The following is an 18,025-nucleotide window of genomic DNA, read 5'->3' as shown; positions in this document are numbered from 1 at the left end:
ACGGCTTTTAGTTTCTGTTTTTTATTTTATGTTTTATTTCCGTGTCATGTCATGCCAAGCCACGTAATATCCTAAGTAGTCCGGTCAAAATCGGGTCAAGTAGAAATTGATTTCGGTTGAATCGCCAAACATGAAAATTTTAAAAATTATTTAAAAATGAAGAATTCGGCCGTTGTTGCATAAGAAAGAAGCGCGGCAATTAAACTCGTTTGAAAAACTCCTCTGCTCTACTCTCCTCGCAAGAAAAAGAAAGAAGAAATCTTCAAATCACTAAAACCATCTGAATTTCGTGGTTTCTCCTATGGCGAATCACGAAACTTTCCATCTGAATTACGACCTCGATTTTCAAGACCAAGATTTCCAATTTCCAGAGGTCCAGTTCTCGGAATTCGCAGTCAAGACTTTGCAGAGGTACGAAGATCGCAATCAAAGGATCAACTCTTTCCGTCTATGGATGCAGACTGTTACTCACCACCCTCTAGCTAGGGTATTGATCTTGAAAGCGATCAAATTGGGGGCTACTGATCTCACTCTTCGAATTCCGAAGATCACTCCTGACGACGTGTTGTGTATTTTACCAAATCAGGTTCTTGTCTCCGAAACCCTTGCTAGATTAAATGCTATTGAATGCCATATTGATTTGGGATTTTGGAAGAAAGAGGTGCGTTGGTCCAATCTTAAATCCCTTAGTTTGTCCCATGTAACCACATCTGGTGATTTCTTTTGCGATTTGATTTCGAAATGCCCTTCTCTTGAGGAAATTACGTTGGATACCACCACAAGCTTGAGGAAACATGGAGAAAAGAGACGACGTCTTCCATCTTGTGATACTATCCAACTGCATAAGCTCAAGTCTTTGCAATTGATTGGTCTGGATAGCAGAGACAACATATACAGGCATGATGTGTGGCCTAAATTTCCTTGGCTTAAAGAATTGGTGATTTGGGATCACAACTCTGACTATAACTGGAAGGGCTTAAGAATCTGCAGCCCATCACTCGAGCTCATAGCCCTATACACGTATGGCAGTAAGATTACGAATGGGAAGTTTGATGTTCCCAATATTAGAAAGTTTAAGGTGGTGGGCATTCATTTGCCGTGGCTGGATGAGTTCAAGACAAGTAGTACTAACAGGGAATGGGAGTCAGATATACAAGTACAGTCTGATCAGCGTAATGTTTCATGGTTGTGTCACTTGAGCAAACTCTTGAGAATGTTGAGCCCATCCCGAATCTCTTTCTCTCTGTGTATGGCCTATTCAAATGTTGATCAATATACTCTGTGTTTCAAAGATAGTTTACCTGTACCCACAGTAGAGGATTTGAAGATATCAGGTTTTTGTGGACTACGCTTCTCTGCTTTCCTGAAAGTTTTGCTCCAGAACTGTCGCCCCAGCTGCATAAGCGTTGATACGCGCTTTACAGAGGAAGTGAATTTTGAAGCTCTGTTTCAACTGTTGGGCTATCGTCCATATGGAAGATATGATTCAAGTGATGATCAGATATACCTCATTAAGTTCCAACTGATATAGGTACCAACCTTCTTATGTTAGCACTACCTTTCCATCATTCAACATCATTTTGCTTTATGATGAGCTATTTTTTTTCTAGTCATTGGTTGGTACAGTTCATCGCTATATTTTGTTTATGTGTATCTGTTTTTTAGTACTTGATTTGTATGGTTTTTCATCCCTCATCAATTTGCTGAACTCTTGAAGAATGCTACATGATTGTTTGCACTTTGCAGGTGTGGGAGAAGTGGAGAAAGGAGTTCATGCACTACAAGTCATGGACCAATGAATGTGTTGTGTATTACCAACTGCGAAAATGAGACAGTCCAATATCAGGATATCATCATACTTACTCAATCATATGATATGTTTCAATATTGTTTCCCAAATATGAATTGGTTATATTTTCGCTCCAAGTCCAACTTTGTTCTCTATGAGTAATTTTTCATACCTTACCCCACATTCTAATTGTTAGTAGATGCAAATATTTCTCTTAGAGAATCAGTAACGGCCTGGAGTTTTATTTTTAGTTTTGCAATGTCATACCATATACTACCACATAAATAGTACTCCTAGTAGTAATTAAAGTATGTCATAATTGTTTAGTCATATAAAAATCGTTATTGTCAAAATTGTCAGGTGTGTCTAAGAGCACTCCCAATGGAGTTCCCTAAAAACTCCCTTATTTCTCCCTAACTCCTGCCACATCAGCGCCACATCAGCACCAAAATTTATCCCCAGTTTTTAGCCAAGTGCTACATTGGTTTCTCCCTTATTTCTCCCTTATTTCTCCCTAACTCAACATTTCATTTTTACATCATTATTTTTTATATTATTTAATTTTCCCTACAAATGTATTTAATAAATAGACTAATAATGAACAATTCATCGTTGTATTAATCATTGGAAAATATAATACAACGAGAAAAAAAAAACTACAAATAAAAAACGCAAATAAACAAAGATTTAAAAAAAAAAAATCTAAGACGGAGGGGCCGGAGGGGCGTCGGGATCGAGCCCCAGCGTACTCTGCAGGTGTTGGATGCATTTCCAGAGGGCCGCCTTTTCTTCAGGGGTCCCGCCGCCGGTGAAGTACAGCGTGTACATCTGGGTCAGATTGGCGACATTGCTCGAATAAGTGGCTTTTTCTAAGTCGATGACGGATTCCGACGCGACTTCCGACGTTGCGCCCTTCCCCTTCCGCCTCCCCTTCGCCTTCTTCACTCCCTCCGGGCGCTCGTGCGGACCATCCCCACTCAAGTCGATGTGGGCCGCGCTCCCCTCGCTCTCCGAAACGCTAAGTCGCGAGCGCACCGATTTCCCGTGCAGCGCGTCGTGCATTCCCGTCCGGAATTTGGGGAGATCCTTCAGCTTATCGTAGATGTTCCAATACTTGAAGCCCTTCGTCGACAAGTACTGGCTACTATACATCCGGATGGCCTCATCTCGGACCATGTGCTCGTTCTGGCCACTCGTCATGTGAGTCATCAAGTTAGAATAAATACCGTTGAAGTGCCCGCAGTCCCTCATGAGGCGCTCCCAATGCCGACGGATCGCCTCGCTGCCATGGTCCTTCATTGAGGCAGTCTTGTGGCTCCTGTACTTCGCGGCAATCCGCTCCCAGAATATGATCTCAGTCTGGTAGTTGCTGCGCTCCGCGTCCTGTGACGTGTCCGCCCAGCAGTCGGCTATCAGCTCGGACTCTTGCAGAGTGTAAGTAGTCCTTACCCGCTTCGGCCTCTCATCGGAACCCGTATCAGTCGCAGCCGACGACGCCGGCGCCTTCCCCCTCCCGCTCCTAGAAGGCGGCTCGGTGGGCGTTTCTTCCACCTCGAAGTCCTCCGCGCTCAGTGTCGCGGCCTGAGATTCTTGGTCGCCTGGGGTTGATCCGGGGGTGTCGAACTGGGGCCGATACACATCGTCGGCTGGAAAGGGCATTCTGCCGGCAGAGTTGAAGTACGGAGAAAGTCTCCGCGCCGGAGGAGTCTGCAAAGGAGACGGACCCCCGTATGGAAGTTGGCCGGGAGGAGAACCCATCGCCAACAACGACTGCATCCACTGCTCGTTTGCTTCATCCGTGTTGGGAATTTGTGAACTCGACTCTTTCCCCTTACCCTTATCCTTACCCGATCGGGAACTTTTCTTCCAAAAGCTCATAATTTTGATGAAAATTGAAGATTGGGAGAAGAGATTGAAAATGGAGAGAATGAAGATTGTGGGTGATGAATGGAGGAAGTGGAGGAAATATTTATAGGGGTGGAATGTAAAATAGCCGTTGGGTTCAAAAAAAAAAAAAAAAAATTTTAATTATCGCCGATTATCGCCGAGCGTCGCCACAGTGGCCGGCGATCGCTCGGCGATAATCCGGCGTTAGAACGCCACTCGGCGAAGCAACGGCAACATTATCGCCGAATTATCGCCGACTTCGCCACAATGGCCGGCGATAATTCGGCGATAACCGGCGATTTATCGCCGAGAATTCGCCACCTCCATTGGGAATGCTCTAAGATACCAATAAAGTTCAGGATTTAACAACGATTATTAACTAAAGGAGTAAGTTATGCACTCACTTGACAATTTTTTGTCTAAGATACTAAAATAATTCTAAGTAATATACGTGAATTGACCAGATTTATTGCTAGATATGAAGCATAAATTTTTAGAAAGGGCAGCGCACATGCTCTTCCACACTCAACGCATGCTCGGACGGCGTAGCTTCGTGCTTATCTATTACAGAAGGCTATGCTACCACATTAAGTCCGTTCCTTAAAAAAGGATCAATATATCGGTTAGCTTTCCTTTTAGACATTTTCGAAGAAGGTTCAGTTACTAATATATTTACTTTTAAAATAGGAAATGTATTTTGATTCAAAGCTCTACGTCTAGAAGATTTGCGAATTCCTCCTGCTTCTATTAAAACGTTCCAAAGCCCGCGTCATAGAATCCAAGTTGATAGAGATAAATTGAACAACTTCGATCGTCCTCTGCTAGGATGTACTGTTAAGCCTAAATTAGGGTTATCTGCTAAAAACGATGGTATCTTTATGGCAACGAGCCTTTAAATTTATATTTATGAGAATAAAAAAAACTCTCCATTTCACTTAAAGTGACCTTCTAAATTTGGAAGTTTCTCCAATGGCTAATAACGGAAGGATCCATCTGAATTTATATGGCATAACACGACAAAAACTGAAAATAGAAAAATAAATGTTAAAGAGTACATATGGAATTATTATACTTTTGAATACGAAATCAAAGATACAAACCCTAATATCTTAGTATTATCTTTACAGCATTTCGAGTAACTCCTCAGCTAGATTTCCGTCTGAAGAAGCAGGGACCGTAGTAGCTGCCGAATCTTCTAATGATACATGGACAACTATGTGGACCGATGGACTTGCTAGTTATGATCGTTACAAAGGGCGATGCTACCACATTGAGCTCGTTCTCGTAAAAAAAGATCAATATATCTGTAACGTACTCTTTAGACATTTTTTAAGAAGATTCTATTACTAACATGTTTACTTCTATTATAGGAAATGTATTTGGATTCAACGATGCTCTAAGTTTCGAAGATCTGCGAATTTCTGCCGCTTACTATTTTAAAACTTTCCAAGGCCCGCCCCCACGGAATCCAAGTTGAGAGAGATAAATTGAACAGCTATGATTATCTTTTGCTTGGATGTACTACTATTAATTGAAGTTTTCCGCTAAAAACTATGGCATCAGCCTTTAACAGAAACTAAAAGGGAAAGAAAAATCTTCAAATCACTGAAATTGACCACCTATCTGAATCTGGAGGTTTCTCCTATGGCGAATCACGAAAGAATCCATCTGAATTTAGAGGTTTCTCCTGTGGAGAATTACACAGGGGTGGCTGCGGCCGATGATATCCCTGACGATATTATTCATCACATTCAATCTTTCTTGGATGGCCGCCAAGCCGCCCGAACGGCGGTGTTGTTGAAGTCCTGGCACCGCGCATGGTGCACGCGCCCCGACCTCCATTTCCGAGACCAGGATTTCCGATATCCATTGATCGATTTCCCGGATTTCGCAATCAACACTTTGCAGAGGTACGAAGATCTCCAGCTGAAGATCTACACTTTCCGTCTAGAGATGGTGGTTATTGAAGATCATGAGCTAGCTACAGAATTGATTGTGAAAGCTATCAAATTGGGGGCTGCTGAACTCAAACTTCAAATCCGGTCAAGCGGTCAAACGCTGTTTACTTTACCAAATGAGCTTCTTGACTCCGAAACCCTAGCTGTACTATCTGTTCACGGATGCTTAATTGATCTCCAATTTGGGGAGAAACAGGTGAGTTTGTCCAGTCTTAAAACCCTTAATTTGTCGTATGTGATGGCATATGATGATTTATTCTATGACTTGGTTTCCAAATGCACATCTCTTGAGAAAATTACGTTGGATACCACCACAAGCTATCCAACATTGGATAGCACCAAAATCTTTCCGACCAGGGATACAGCCACCAGACGACTTGCCCCATCTTCATCTTGTGATAGTATGATCAAACTGCATAAGCTCAAGTTTTTGCAATTCAATCGTTTGGATAGCAGAGACAACATATATAGGCATGATTTGTGGCCTAATTTTACTTGGCTGAAAGAACCGGTGATTTGGGCTTTCAACTCTGACTATGACTACTGGAATGGCATAAGTATCTGCAGCCGATCACTCGAGATCATAAGCCTATTCACGTATGGTAATATGATTATGAATGGGAAGTTTGATGTTCCGAATATTCGCAAGTTTAAGGTGGTGGGTGTTCATGTGCCGCAGCTGGTTGAGTTCAAGACAGGTAGTAACAAGGAATGGGAGTCAGATATACAAATAAAGTGTACTCAGTTTACTACTATATGGTTCTCTGCCTTGAGTAACCTCCTGAGGATGTTGAGCCCATCCCGAATCTCTCTCTCTGTCTCTATGGCCTATTTAGATCATGCACGATATACTGTATCTGTTGGAAATGGTTCACCGATACCCATAGTTGAGAATTTGTTGATATCTGGTCATGAGCAACAACACTTCTCTGTTTTCCTAACTTCTTTGTTCCGGAGCTGTCGTCCCAACTGCGTAAGCGTTGACACACGCTTTGTGATTCAATTGGATCTTGAAGCTAAGTTTCAACGCCTGGGCTATCGTTCATATGGAAAACATGATTTAAGTAATCATCAGAAATACCTCGCTAAGTTCCAACGGATATAGGTACCAAGCTTCTTATGTTAGCACTTCCTTTCCATCATTCAACATCATTTTGCTTTATGATGAGTTGTTTTTATAGTCATTGTTTGATAAACCTTCATTGCTATATTTTGTCAAGTGTATCTGTTTTTAGTAATACTTGAATTTGTATTGTTTTACATCCCTCATCAATATGCTTAACTCTTCAAGAATGCTAAATGGGAACTATATATGATTATTTGCAGGCGTGGGAGATGAGGAGAAAGGAGTTCGTGCACTACAAGAATTTGATTTCTGAATCCTCCTTTTTCTTTTCCTTTTTTTTGAGGGAAAATTTCTGAATCCTCCTAAACATCGATTTAGAGATGGAGTGTTTTATGTTCATTGTTGATTTATTTTTCCTGAAAACTAATTTCGTGCTCTACATTTGAGGCCAAACTATTTCATGCTACTAAATTCATAGTATGTGGGCTGATAATAAAGAATTTATACTGAAATTCAAGCAAGTTTCTTTTTTACAATACTTTCATTTTTTTTTCTAGTGGTATTGTCTCTATGTTGCTTTGATTTGCTAATGCAGTGTGGTGGAACAATTATTCGATCTATTTGGTTATGTAATTGAAAATTTCTTATGACATTAGCATTGCTATATGGGTTAAGTGGGTTGAATTTGTGTGAAATATTGTACTACTACTTGGCCAAATCTCCTTATTTGAATCCATCTTGGTGTAGAGGGATTGTGGTGTCTTTGCATTGCAAGGTAACACCAATAATTATTCATAGCCTCGTACAAGACATTCTTGAAAGTGTTTAGGAATGTCAATGCGATTAATTATTGATTATATGAGTACTACGTTTCAGTATTGATTCCCAATTATGAATTAGTGATATTTCCGCTCCAACTTTGTTGTCTATAAATAAATTTTCATACCTCACCCTACATTCTATTTGCATGTTGGTAACGCACTAGGCCAAAGTTCTATTTTGAGTTTTGCCTGGGCATGTCATTCAGAATTGTTTAAACTTAAAGTCATATATATAAGATTTGATTTTGCCGAAATTGTCAATCGCGGATATCTCAAGGCTCAAAGAGTAAATTATTTAGGATTTTACAATGTTTGTTGACTCAAAGAGTAAGTTATTCATTTGATATTTTTTGGTCATGATACTAGTAAAATATTTCTAATCAATGTATATGAGTAGATCTATTTTAACGCTAGATATGAAACATTAATTTTTTGAAGATGCAGAGAGTAGCATTTCTAATCACTATATCACAGTGCTGACCACATGCTCTTCCACACTCGTCGATGAGGACTCGACTCATGCTCAAGTAGCATATCGTCGCGCTTATCTACTAAGCACGCGATGAAGTTTTGAGCAACGGTCGAACATGCTGTTGTTATTGCTCAATGCTCATATAACAAAATTTTAAAATGATTAAATTATTAAAACTTCGACCGTTGTTGCATTGCATGAGGAAGAGGCGCGGAAATTGAACTCGAATGAAAAATCCCCTCCTTCCAAGAAAAAGAAAGAAGAAATCTTCTAATCACCAAAACCTATCTGAATTTCGTAGTTTCTCAGGCGTAACACGAAATTGTCCATCTGAATTCGAGGTTTCTCCTATGGCGAATCACGATATGAATTTCGTGGCTTCTCCGACGGCGATTCACGGCCTCAATTTGCAAGACCAGGATTTCCAATTTCCATGGATCGAGTTCCCTCAATTCGCGATCAAGGCTCTGCAGTGGTTCGAAGATCGCAATCTAAGGATCAACTCTTTCCGGCTATGTATGCAGACTGTTTCCGACTACGCTCTAGCTAGGGAACTAATCATAAGAGCGATCAAATTGGGGGCTACCGATCTCACTATTCAAGTTCGGAGGTGCAGTCCGACTGCGATTCTGTTTGTTTTACCAAATGAGGTACTTGAATCCGAAACCCTAGCTAGATTATCTGCTCATGAATGCCTAATTAATCTCCGATTTAGGAACAAAGTGGTGAGTTTGCCCTATCTCAAATCCCTTAGTTTGTTCCAAGCGATTACATTTGATGGTGATTTATTCTTTGACTTGATTTCAAAATGCCCATCGATTAAGAAAATAAAGTTGGATTGCACTGTGAGCTGGAGGTTGTTTCAAGAACAGAGACAACAACTTTGTGCATCTTGTGAATTGATTGGTTTTGATAATCTCAGGTCTTTGGAATTGCTTGGTTTGGCTAGTAAAGACAGCATATACAGGCATGATTTGTGGCCTAAATTCCCTTGGCTGAAAGAATTGGTGATTTGGGACCACAACTCTGACTATGACTGGAAGGGCTTAAGAATCTGCAGCCCATCACTCGAGCTCATAACCCTATACATGTATGGCAATAGGATCACGAATGGGACGTTCGATGTTCCAAATATCCGAAAGTTTAAGGTGGTGGGCGTTCATTTGCCGCAGCTGGATGAGTTCAAGACAAGTAGTAACAGGGAATGGGAGTCAGATATTCAGATACAGTGTGATCAGCTTACTATATCATGGTTCTCTTACTTGATCAAACTCTTGAGAATGTTGAGCCCATCCCGGATTTCTCTCTCTGTGTCTGTGACCTATTCACAAGTTGATCAGTGCATTGTATATGTTGGAGATGGTTTGCCTATACCTGTAGTTGAAAAATTGAAGATATCTGGCTCCTATCCACCATTCTTCTCTGCTTTCCTAACTGCTTTGCTACGGAGCTGTCGCGCCACCCACGTACGCGTTGATGCAAGGTATATGGGGAAAGAGAATCTGGAAGCTGAGTTTCAAAAGTTGGGCTATCATCGGAGGGGCAGATATGAATTACTATGATTCAAGAAATCGTCGCCAATTCCCCACTTATAGGTACAGAACTTGGAATTTACTTTTCTACGTTCGAGATCATTTCGCGAGTTGAAAAATAAGACTATTGGTTGTGAACGGATGAGGTATTTCTATTAAATATAATTGTATAGCTGTCAATCTCATAAATTTGCTGAAATCTTCAAGAATGCTAAATAGGAAATGTTACTTATGATTTGCAGGTGTGGGATACAAGTCATGGGCCAATGAATGTGGAGGTATTCAAGTGTTGCGTATATACCAACTGAAAATTGCATTCAAATTGGGCCTATATCTGTTGATAGCTCTGTAATTAGTGGGCCCACCTTTGTTGATGCTGAAAAATGAGACAGTATAAAAGATAACATCTAACTAGGTCACACTCTTCTTACATAGAGAAAAAGAAAATCTATTTTTCAACAACCATATGATATGACATGCTTCCGTGATGTTTCCCAATGATGAATTGGTATTAATTTCACTCCAGCTTTGTTGTCTAGGCATAATTTCACTCCAACTTTTACTCCACCCCACATTTTAGTGTTAGTCGGTACAAAGTTTTGATATAGTAGTATTTTTTTAGAGGAACACACATGCTTTTAATTTTGATAAAAAAAAGTACTATCATTCAAATTTTAAATACACTCTTTATCTTGTTGATTGCTAAATTTAAGGTAAAGTTGGGAATAAAGAAAAAAGAAAAAGAAAAGTTTTGGTAGTGGAGACTAGTGGAAATTTTTTTAGCCTACAATGTGAACTGTGCCCTTTACCACTTTAGCTCACTACTCCACCATAGGTTAAGTTTCTTATTTTAATCTCCAAAGGTGAAGAATTCAAAGACCTCTCTCTCTCTCTCTCTCTCACACACACACACACACACAAATTGAAAGTAGAATTTTGCTGTCTTGCTATATCCAGCTCCAAATTATGACATGCTAAGTTCCTAGTGTTGTTAAGAAACAAGAGTGATTGGTTTATAGTATTATTATATTATTGTACTAGTAATAATCATGGAATAAACCAAACACAAACAATGAAAATAGTAAAGTGATTATGATTATGCGCCGTTATCGTTATGAACTAAAAGCAATTTGAATAAACCGAAGCCTCTCTCTCTTTATCTCTCTCTCTATTTCTCTCGAAAACATCACAACCAGCTGTGGACGCTACATAGCTATCAAGCTCTCTGACCTCTCTCTCCTCCTCCACTCTTATTACTACTGCCAACCTCCACAGATTCAACCTCCCAAATTTTCTGCTTTCTGCATTCTTCTTCTTCTTCTCTTTGCTTTTTGTAGAGAGGGAATGGCAGAGATCAGTCCGCAGCAGAAGGAGGATGTGGCAGCGGCTACACCAGACGCTCACAATGCGGCCATGAAAATCCAGAGGGGGCAGGATATGTACAAGGCTGGTGGTGAGGAGAAACCCTCCAAAGGTGAAGTTCTCGGTTGGTACATGTACGGACTCTGCTCCTACTTCGTGCACACCGTCCTCATTCCCATTGTCTTCCCGCTTATTATTAGCCAGACGGTGTCGGATCCGCCGCCTCCGCCGCAGGGCTGGGGGAGGAGCTATCAGGATGTCAAGTGCAAGCAAAGCGAAATGCTACTGTCAGTTTTACTCTTCTTCTTTTTTTCTTTTCAAGCTCTGTTACTAAACCCTAGGTTAATTTTTTCTTTTTTCTTTCTCATCAAAACTACTAATCTTCCCCTCTTTTTTGTTGTGCACACGCATGTTTTAGTAGAGGCTGCTGCTACAGCATGCAATTTGTTGATATTGTAGTTTTTTCTTCATTTTGTAGCTGTTTTACAATTTTTTTGAACGTTTATTCTGTTGAAATTTCAAAATACAACATGAATTTGAACAAGGAATACAAAAATCACTTGTGAATTTGAAGAAAAGCAGCCTAATATGGCTGTCTAGCTAACCCGCCACCTTAATTTAGCTGATTAGGTCAATTATGTTTGCCTGATTAGGCTGGATTTTTGGAGTCAAAATTTGTGAAAAATGTTTTCAAGGATTTGAGGGGGTGGGCCGTTAAAGATCTGTTCTTTGCTTCAAATAACATAAATTAGTTGATAGAAGCATACTGCAGAAAGGCATAGATATGAAGTTGTGAAAATGTTTTCTTGAGATCTTATGTTCTTAGCTAGCTTTTGATGTTATAATATCTGGTATTCTAGTGAGACTAAAGCTAATAATCTCTGCTGATGATGGCAGATATGAAGAACTGGTGCACAGGGCAATTAAACTCGGTGGCAAGAATTTGTCCCCGCTGGAGTGGACTTCGATCTCTTGGTTCACAGGATTGATTCTGTCAGCGCCTATACTGGGCATTGTGTCGATCCTCCTTGATTACAGCCACTATCAGCAGGTTATAGCTGGTGCAGCCACCATAATCGGTGCTATCTTCTGCCTCCCAGCGGGCTTTTTCAAGAAATCGTGGATCTTTCCACCGTACATCGCTATCATTGTGGCAGCAAACACCATTGTTGGCGCAGCTCATGCCCGCCACCTTGGCCTGATGATCCGCGGATTCACAGGCTCCATCATACCACGACACCAGTTTGCAAACAGAAGATCCTTCGCCAGCTGGCTGTCTCTTTACTCAACGGCAGCTGGCTGCTTGGGAGCTGCAATCATGTCTTCCTTCACATACCACATGTTCAGCCACAAAGACCACTTCACAGCTTTGTGGGTTGTTTCCATATTCAGTGGCCTCATATGGGGTCTAGGAATGATCCACATTTTCAGCACGGACAGAGCCACAACAACATACAACAATGCACCATCAAATTCTGCTTCTGCAACCCATGTGGTATCCATCTTCAGATATCCACATGCAGCAGGGAGTCTTGCCGGAGTTTTCCTATCATCTTTCATAACAATGTGCATTTTCGGAGCAGCATTGCTTCATGCCATAGGATACAGTTGCTTCGAAACAAAGAACATATTGTTTCTTTGGCTAACATATTTCATGGTTCCTATCATTTCTCTTCCACTGGTGCATCCACTTCAGCAAGCCATGAAACTAGACGCAGAGAAAATGCAGCTTCTTGGCCTCATATTGTCTACTTTGGCATCAGGCTTTGGTTTCTATTATAAAGGAGCCATGTGGACTAAAGGCCATCTTTTTTTCTTTGCAGCCGTACAGGGCTCCGCTACAGGTGCACACCGATCCTTTTTTTGAGTCCCTGCTGTTTTTCACATGTGAAATGCTAAAAAATGATACACTTTGACAGGTTTCCTGCATGCTTTTGGGAGGGTTCTGTGGTTGGATTGTTCTCCTGCAGGTAAAGAAGGTGCATTTTCTGTGTGGTTTTCATGGGCACGAGCACTGGGAGCTTGTGTGGGATTCGCAGTTTCAACTTCCATACCTCGAAATGTAGGCAGATCGTTTGGAGCAGCGTTCTGCGCAGGGATCATAGGGATGGTTATTCTGATATTTGGAAACATCAGCAGCTTCAAAGGAGCGAAAGCAGCCGGGCATGTCATCCAAAGTGGGAGGAATTCCCCTGTGCGTGAATTCGATGAAGATCATTCCAAGAGTTCTGCTTTATCTGAAGCTAAAGGGAGGACTGAAGTTTAAAGGCTGTTCACCCTTTTTCATTTCTTTTTTGTTTGTTTGTTTTTCTTCCTTCTTTTTCTCTTTCTTGATGTACTTAATAAGTTTGGATCTATTTCATATTCTTTTGTAAAAGAGGCATGGCCTGTGTGGGGGCTGTAAAGTTTACTTGTGATGCTTCTATAAATTATCAGGTTTTACTTTTAGGATAACACGCGCATGAGTCAAATTATATGGATGTATTTATGATAGTACAATATATTCATGATACACTCCATATGTCTACACGTAAGAAAATTCCTAAAATGAATCTTGGACTCTTGGTTATAACAATACAGCAGACAACAAGAATTTTCTATGTGAAAACCTTTTAAGAATACAATCAAATAAGCTGCAACCCACTTATATTTCTCTGTTTTTGGCAGTCAAAACTGTCCTGTTGAAGGATGCACACTAGAACCATGAAGGCAAAACCAATTTAAAACAACGCAGTACGCGCTCCATAAAATAAGTAAATGCAAATCCCTCTATCCAGTAAACCGCAAGACTGCAAAATCCCGGACTAAATCTATCAATCAGTTGGAGGAGCCCTAACTAACTGACTTACAAGCATCTATGGAAATCATGAGATGAAGTATGTTCTGATGATGAGAGCAGCCTTCCTAGAAACAATGAGGCTCTCCTGCAGTGCGAACTTTGCTTCAAGCGCAGAAATTTAGCTTCTTCATTACTTTAGCATAAGCAGCAGGAACAATACCAGGTTGTCTGAGTCGTCGTTTTGACTTCTTAGACTGCAATAACAGACAGTAATTTTATTATACTATGTTAAAGAATACTCCACAAATTAATTACTTCATCAGTATGTAGTTGGTTTTGGAGCATTAGTGTCCTTGTCTACGGATAATTCAGTATGAAATATCTCTAGACCACAAAGGGCAGTCTCTTGTTGAGAAAAGAAACATGGAAAAAGTAAAAAAAAAAAAAAAAAACAGAAAACTATTCCACCAGTCGGATAATTGCTGCTACTACTTGATAGGCACTAGGATGAAGTAATATATGTGATCCTCATAAGATTGTAAATGGAAAGTTGCAAGAGTATTTTGTACTACACTCCTGTGCCCCTACTGAGTGTTAGTAGGGGCAGTAATATGTGTGATCCTCATATGATGTAAATGGAAACTACTCCACCAGTCGGATAATTGCTGCTACTACTTGATAGGCACCAGGATGAAGTAATATGTGTGATCCTCATATGATGTAAATTGAAAGTTGCAAGAGTATTTTGTACTACACAACTACTGCCCCTACTGAGTGCTAGTTAACTTGGCTCACCATGCATCAATTATTTATAACTAAAAAAGCATACATTTAATCTGACAAACTTGGAAAGAAACCAATTCTAACGAGACTGCCAGTGCAGATGTGTCATGTATTCCTCAAAGTGAAAGAAAAGTCAGTGACTCTGACTGATTACATGAACACCAGCCACTGCTTTTAGGCTTATTAGGGTTCTCATGTCTTCTGAAACTTTGAGTAGGAAAGTATATGCTATAGTTCAAAACTGGATAGGACCCATATATCAACAGTTTTGTCGATTTCTCAGATCCAAGGTAAAGCCAAGGGAAAAGTATAGTAGAGGGATCAAATTAAATTAATCAAACTTCTTTTTTAGTACATCTATAACTGTGAACAATACCAAAGTCACAACAAGTGTGAGAATCAAAGCATGGTGAGTAAACATTAAATAGGAAGAACAAAGTCCACCAATCATCAAACTGAATCAACACAACAATACAAAGCATTAGATTTGGTTTCAGAGACAGATATTTGGTTAAATTGGGAGAATATAATATAGAGTTTGAAGTGTTATAAGTAACCCCCTCGAGATAATCAATATGAGTTGATCCAAGTGGATAAATAACCACAGGATACTATGGCACAAGCACCAATGAAGTACAGAGCAATAAACCCCAGAATATGAAATGCATACATGAAGTTGCATTAATTCTTAAACATACTAAATTCCTTAACAAATAGTGTGAACATACAACACCCTATGATATCAACTCAACAGAAAGCTTCAACTCTTCCAAAGTTGAGAAAATCTATGACCACAGAGTGATATTTTACCAGGTCAAGGGCTCTATGAAAGCTAGGAAAATGTTTCAAGTAACCTGTTTCACAACATCCGTACCTGTGATATCTACTCTTTGCCTTTCTCTCTTAATTTATTAAATTATCTAAAAGGGGCTTAGTATGCAAACCTTTGAAAATGCATTGTGCCTCTTCCCCTCCTTCCATCGCCTGATCTGTCCATCATTCATTAGCCTAAATCTGCCTTTATAAGACCTAATAATTAAAAACCATCACATAATCAGTGTTTCTTGACCCTGCTCCTGAATATTAATGATAAAACATGCATCTATATAAAGCATTATATACATACGAGTAGCCTTTGATTTTCACTTTTTTGACTTTTGACACTACTGGAGTCATTGGCTTCCTACTCTTCAACTTCCTCTTCCTCTGCTTGGCAGTGATATACCGCACTTGGATCAACTAAAAAATATAATTTCAATATGAGAAATGAGAATAAACAAATTCGTTCAATATATCAGCAGCGAGAAAAAATTGGCGAAAACACAGCAAACTAATACCAAATTAATACGCATAAAAAGTGTCGGAAACTTGTGAAACCTCATCTGATGTCAACCTTAGATTAGAAGTTCATATGGGCTCAGAATTCAATGGAGTTGGAGGAGCTGACATGAGCATATTCCAACACAAAGTAACAACCTTTACAGAAAAATTAATCACATTCTGCCTTCAGCCGATGATGGATATTGCAATTAGCATTAACAAGTAGTACTACTTGATATCGATAAACATCTCCTAAAATTTCAATCAATAACAACCCACGCTAGATTACCGCCTAGTGTTCAAACAAAAACTGCACAAGGTACAATGTAAAAGACAATTCACAATGGGGGAGCAATGTCAAATAAAATTCGCAAAGATATACATATTCTGAGATGGAAATGACCCAACATCAAGCATAAATGCCTGCTTTCAATAACCAGTAACGCATATACAAAAAAAACAATAAAAGAGCGAGACACTTACAGAGTGAGGCGACTGTGAGATAGGAGAGGGAAAGGCGGAGGCGCTGATGTGGGAGGAAAAGTCGGGTGCAATTAGGGAACGAGTGATGATTGGGGGTTTGTGGAATAAATTGGGAGAAGTGTGGATGAGACGAGAAACGGGGGAGGGACGGAGGTGGTGGAGCTGATTAGAGGAAGCAAGGGCTGCCATGGAGCGGAACCTCCAGCACCATCTCTGCATCATCTCTGTGTTCGTCTTCCAATGGGGTGAGTCGAATAGCGAGAGTGAGAGGGTTTTCAATCGCTAGTCAGTACAGAAAATGGAATTAGTGGGGTGTGAAGTATTATTTGTGATACTTTGGGGTGTGATTTGGAGATACTTATGGATATGAAAAAATAAGATTATTTTTTGTGAATCAAGGAAGTAGTATTTTTTTAGGATTAATTGCATAAAATAGCTAAATGAGGATGATTGGACAAATTCTAATTAAGTTTGGATCGTAAATAATTAATTGGTAATTCGTATATTAAAGTGACGATTTGAATATCTAACTAACAAACAAGAAAAGTTGAAATGAAATAAAATAAATTTGGTCATAAAGACAATTGAGTTTTTGTAAATCTAATGATATGTTAATCAAATTTTGTAGGCGCATGACAAAATAGAAATTAATACATATTTTTCTTGGTTTTATAGGTACTTAACAAAACAAATTAGTAGTACTACTAACAAACATGCCTATGCAGGCCCTCCGGAGATTTTGTAAAAAATGAGATCTTATTTTCATTTGAGAAACAAGGTTATTATAATTGAAAAATTAGAATATTTTTTTTAATAAATAAAAAGAAATGAGAGAATTAAAAAGAAAGAAAAATTAAATGAGAATGCACTGGTAATAACCCTAGGCCCACTTTGGCCCAAGTTTGGATTTACTGACTCGGTGAAGCATTGTTTATAAGTGATATTTTTGGGTCGAAAAATATGTTACTCTTTTTAACTTAACTAAGGTTAATTAAAAAACATAATTTTACCCAAACTTGGCATTTACATCACCAATTTAAAATCGGCAAAACTAAAACAACTCCACTTTGTACATGGTGATTTCAGATTTGTATACATCGATTAAATTGGCTTCATATTCTACTTTTGCTCTACAAAGATTAGTTACTGAAATTGGACAAATTGAATTAAAATGACAAAATGGAATATGTTCAAAGTAGTTACTGAAATCGGAAAAAATTGGATTAAAATGACAAAATGGAATACATTCACATGCAAACTTTCCATGCTATATTTCTATATTAATAATAAGATACAGTATCATTTTTTTCAAAAAGAACAAAATATATGGAATTTGAAATAAGTTTAATGTAACTATGTAAGCTTTTAAAGCGAAGACTTAAATGTGTTTTTTATAACATACGACTCAAAAGATAATTAATGTTTATTTATGCTTACAATAAAATACTACGAATAAAATGGATTTGTGAAAGGACATCACAACCATCAACAAAATTTCAAAGTCACGACTATTTTTATAAAACCTTTTTTCTTAGTTGGGGGTTAAAAGATTGAGGACCGAACCCTTCTATTCTAAAACAAAACTACAAAATTCATTGCGAAGCAATTTTTTTTTGAACGAGTCATGTAATTAATGATATTTTAATCCTATATATGACATCAATAAAAGTTGGAATTTGTGTTTGTGTAACTATCGCACGACCGAAGATGGAAACATATGCCAGCATTTTTTATTGGTCTGATCACAAGAATTCTTATCCATATCTATCGTTT

The 18,025-nt window shown here is 39.1% G+C and overlaps 5 protein-coding genes across 6 annotated transcripts; 4 read left to right on the top strand and 1 right to left on the bottom strand.

The window, feature by feature from the left end:
* The first annotated feature begins 222 nt into the window (after positions 1-222).
* LOC148930003 (uncharacterized) lies at positions 223-1,531 on the top strand. Its single transcript, XM_089066927.1, has one exon. It carries the CDS (start codon positions 302-304, stop codon positions 1,529-1,531), a length of 1,230 nt encoding a protein of 409 aa, XP_088923053.1. The 5' UTR covers positions 223-301.
* A 3,579-nt stretch (positions 1,532-5,110) lies between these two features.
* On the top strand, positions 5,111-7,366 carry LOC125212890 (uncharacterized). The gene is made up of 2 exons (XM_048113177.2): positions 5,111-6,739; positions 6,961-7,366. The coding sequence occupies exon 1, from the start codon at positions 5,321-5,323 to the stop codon at positions 6,737-6,739; it is 1,419 nt and encodes a 472-aa protein (XP_047969134.2). The 5' UTR covers positions 5,111-5,320; the 3' UTR covers positions 6,961-7,366.
* Positions 7,367-8,218: 852 nt separating this feature from the next.
* LOC148930002 (uncharacterized) lies at positions 8,219-10,329 on the top strand. Of its 2 annotated transcripts, none has more exons than XR_016137020.1 (2): positions 8,219-9,671; positions 9,768-10,329. XR_016137020.1 is itself a non-coding variant. In XM_089068209.1 (2 exons), the coding sequence occupies exon 1, from the start codon at positions 8,221-8,223 to the stop codon at positions 9,553-9,555; it is 1,335 nt and encodes a 444-aa protein (XP_088924335.1). In that variant the 5' UTR covers positions 8,219-8,220; the 3' UTR covers positions 9,556-9,588; positions 9,768-10,329. The 2 variants fall into 2 exon arrangements, 1 of the variants encoding a protein (XP_088924335.1); XM_089068209.1 differs by having other exon boundaries at positions 8,219-9,588.
* Positions 10,330-10,642: 313 nt separating this feature from the next.
* On the top strand, positions 10,643-13,335 carry LOC125213579 (uncharacterized). The gene is made up of 3 exons (XM_048114202.2): positions 10,643-11,174; positions 11,785-12,731; positions 12,807-13,335. The coding sequence occupies exons 1-3, from the start codon at positions 10,870-10,872 to the stop codon at positions 13,151-13,153; spliced, it is 1,599 nt and encodes a 532-aa protein (XP_047970159.1). The 5' UTR covers positions 10,643-10,869; the 3' UTR covers positions 13,154-13,335.
* Positions 13,336-13,516: 181 nt separating this feature from the next.
* Positions 13,517-16,575, bottom strand: LOC125213580 (uncharacterized). The gene is made up of 4 exons (XM_048114203.2): positions 16,253-16,575; positions 15,576-15,688; positions 15,394-15,478; positions 13,517-13,920 (listed from the first exon to the last, which is right to left on the bottom strand). Exons 1-4 carry the CDS (start codon positions 16,472-16,474, stop codon positions 13,831-13,833), a joined length of 510 nt encoding a protein of 169 aa, XP_047970160.1. The 5' UTR covers positions 16,475-16,575; the 3' UTR covers positions 13,517-13,830.
* Between the last annotated feature and the right edge of the window lie 1,450 nt (positions 16,576-18,025).

This window comes from Salvia hispanica, chromosome 3 (genome assembly GCF_029641045.1).
Source record: "Salvia hispanica isolate PSC_SH4W2 chromosome 3, Shi_PSC_v1, whole genome shotgun sequence".
In the NCBI taxonomy this organism is placed as follows: Eukaryota; Viridiplantae; Streptophyta; class Magnoliopsida; order Lamiales; family Lamiaceae; genus Salvia; species Salvia hispanica.
The sequence above is the reverse complement of the archived record's forward strand: the minus strand, read 5'-3'. Positions and strand labels throughout refer to the sequence as shown.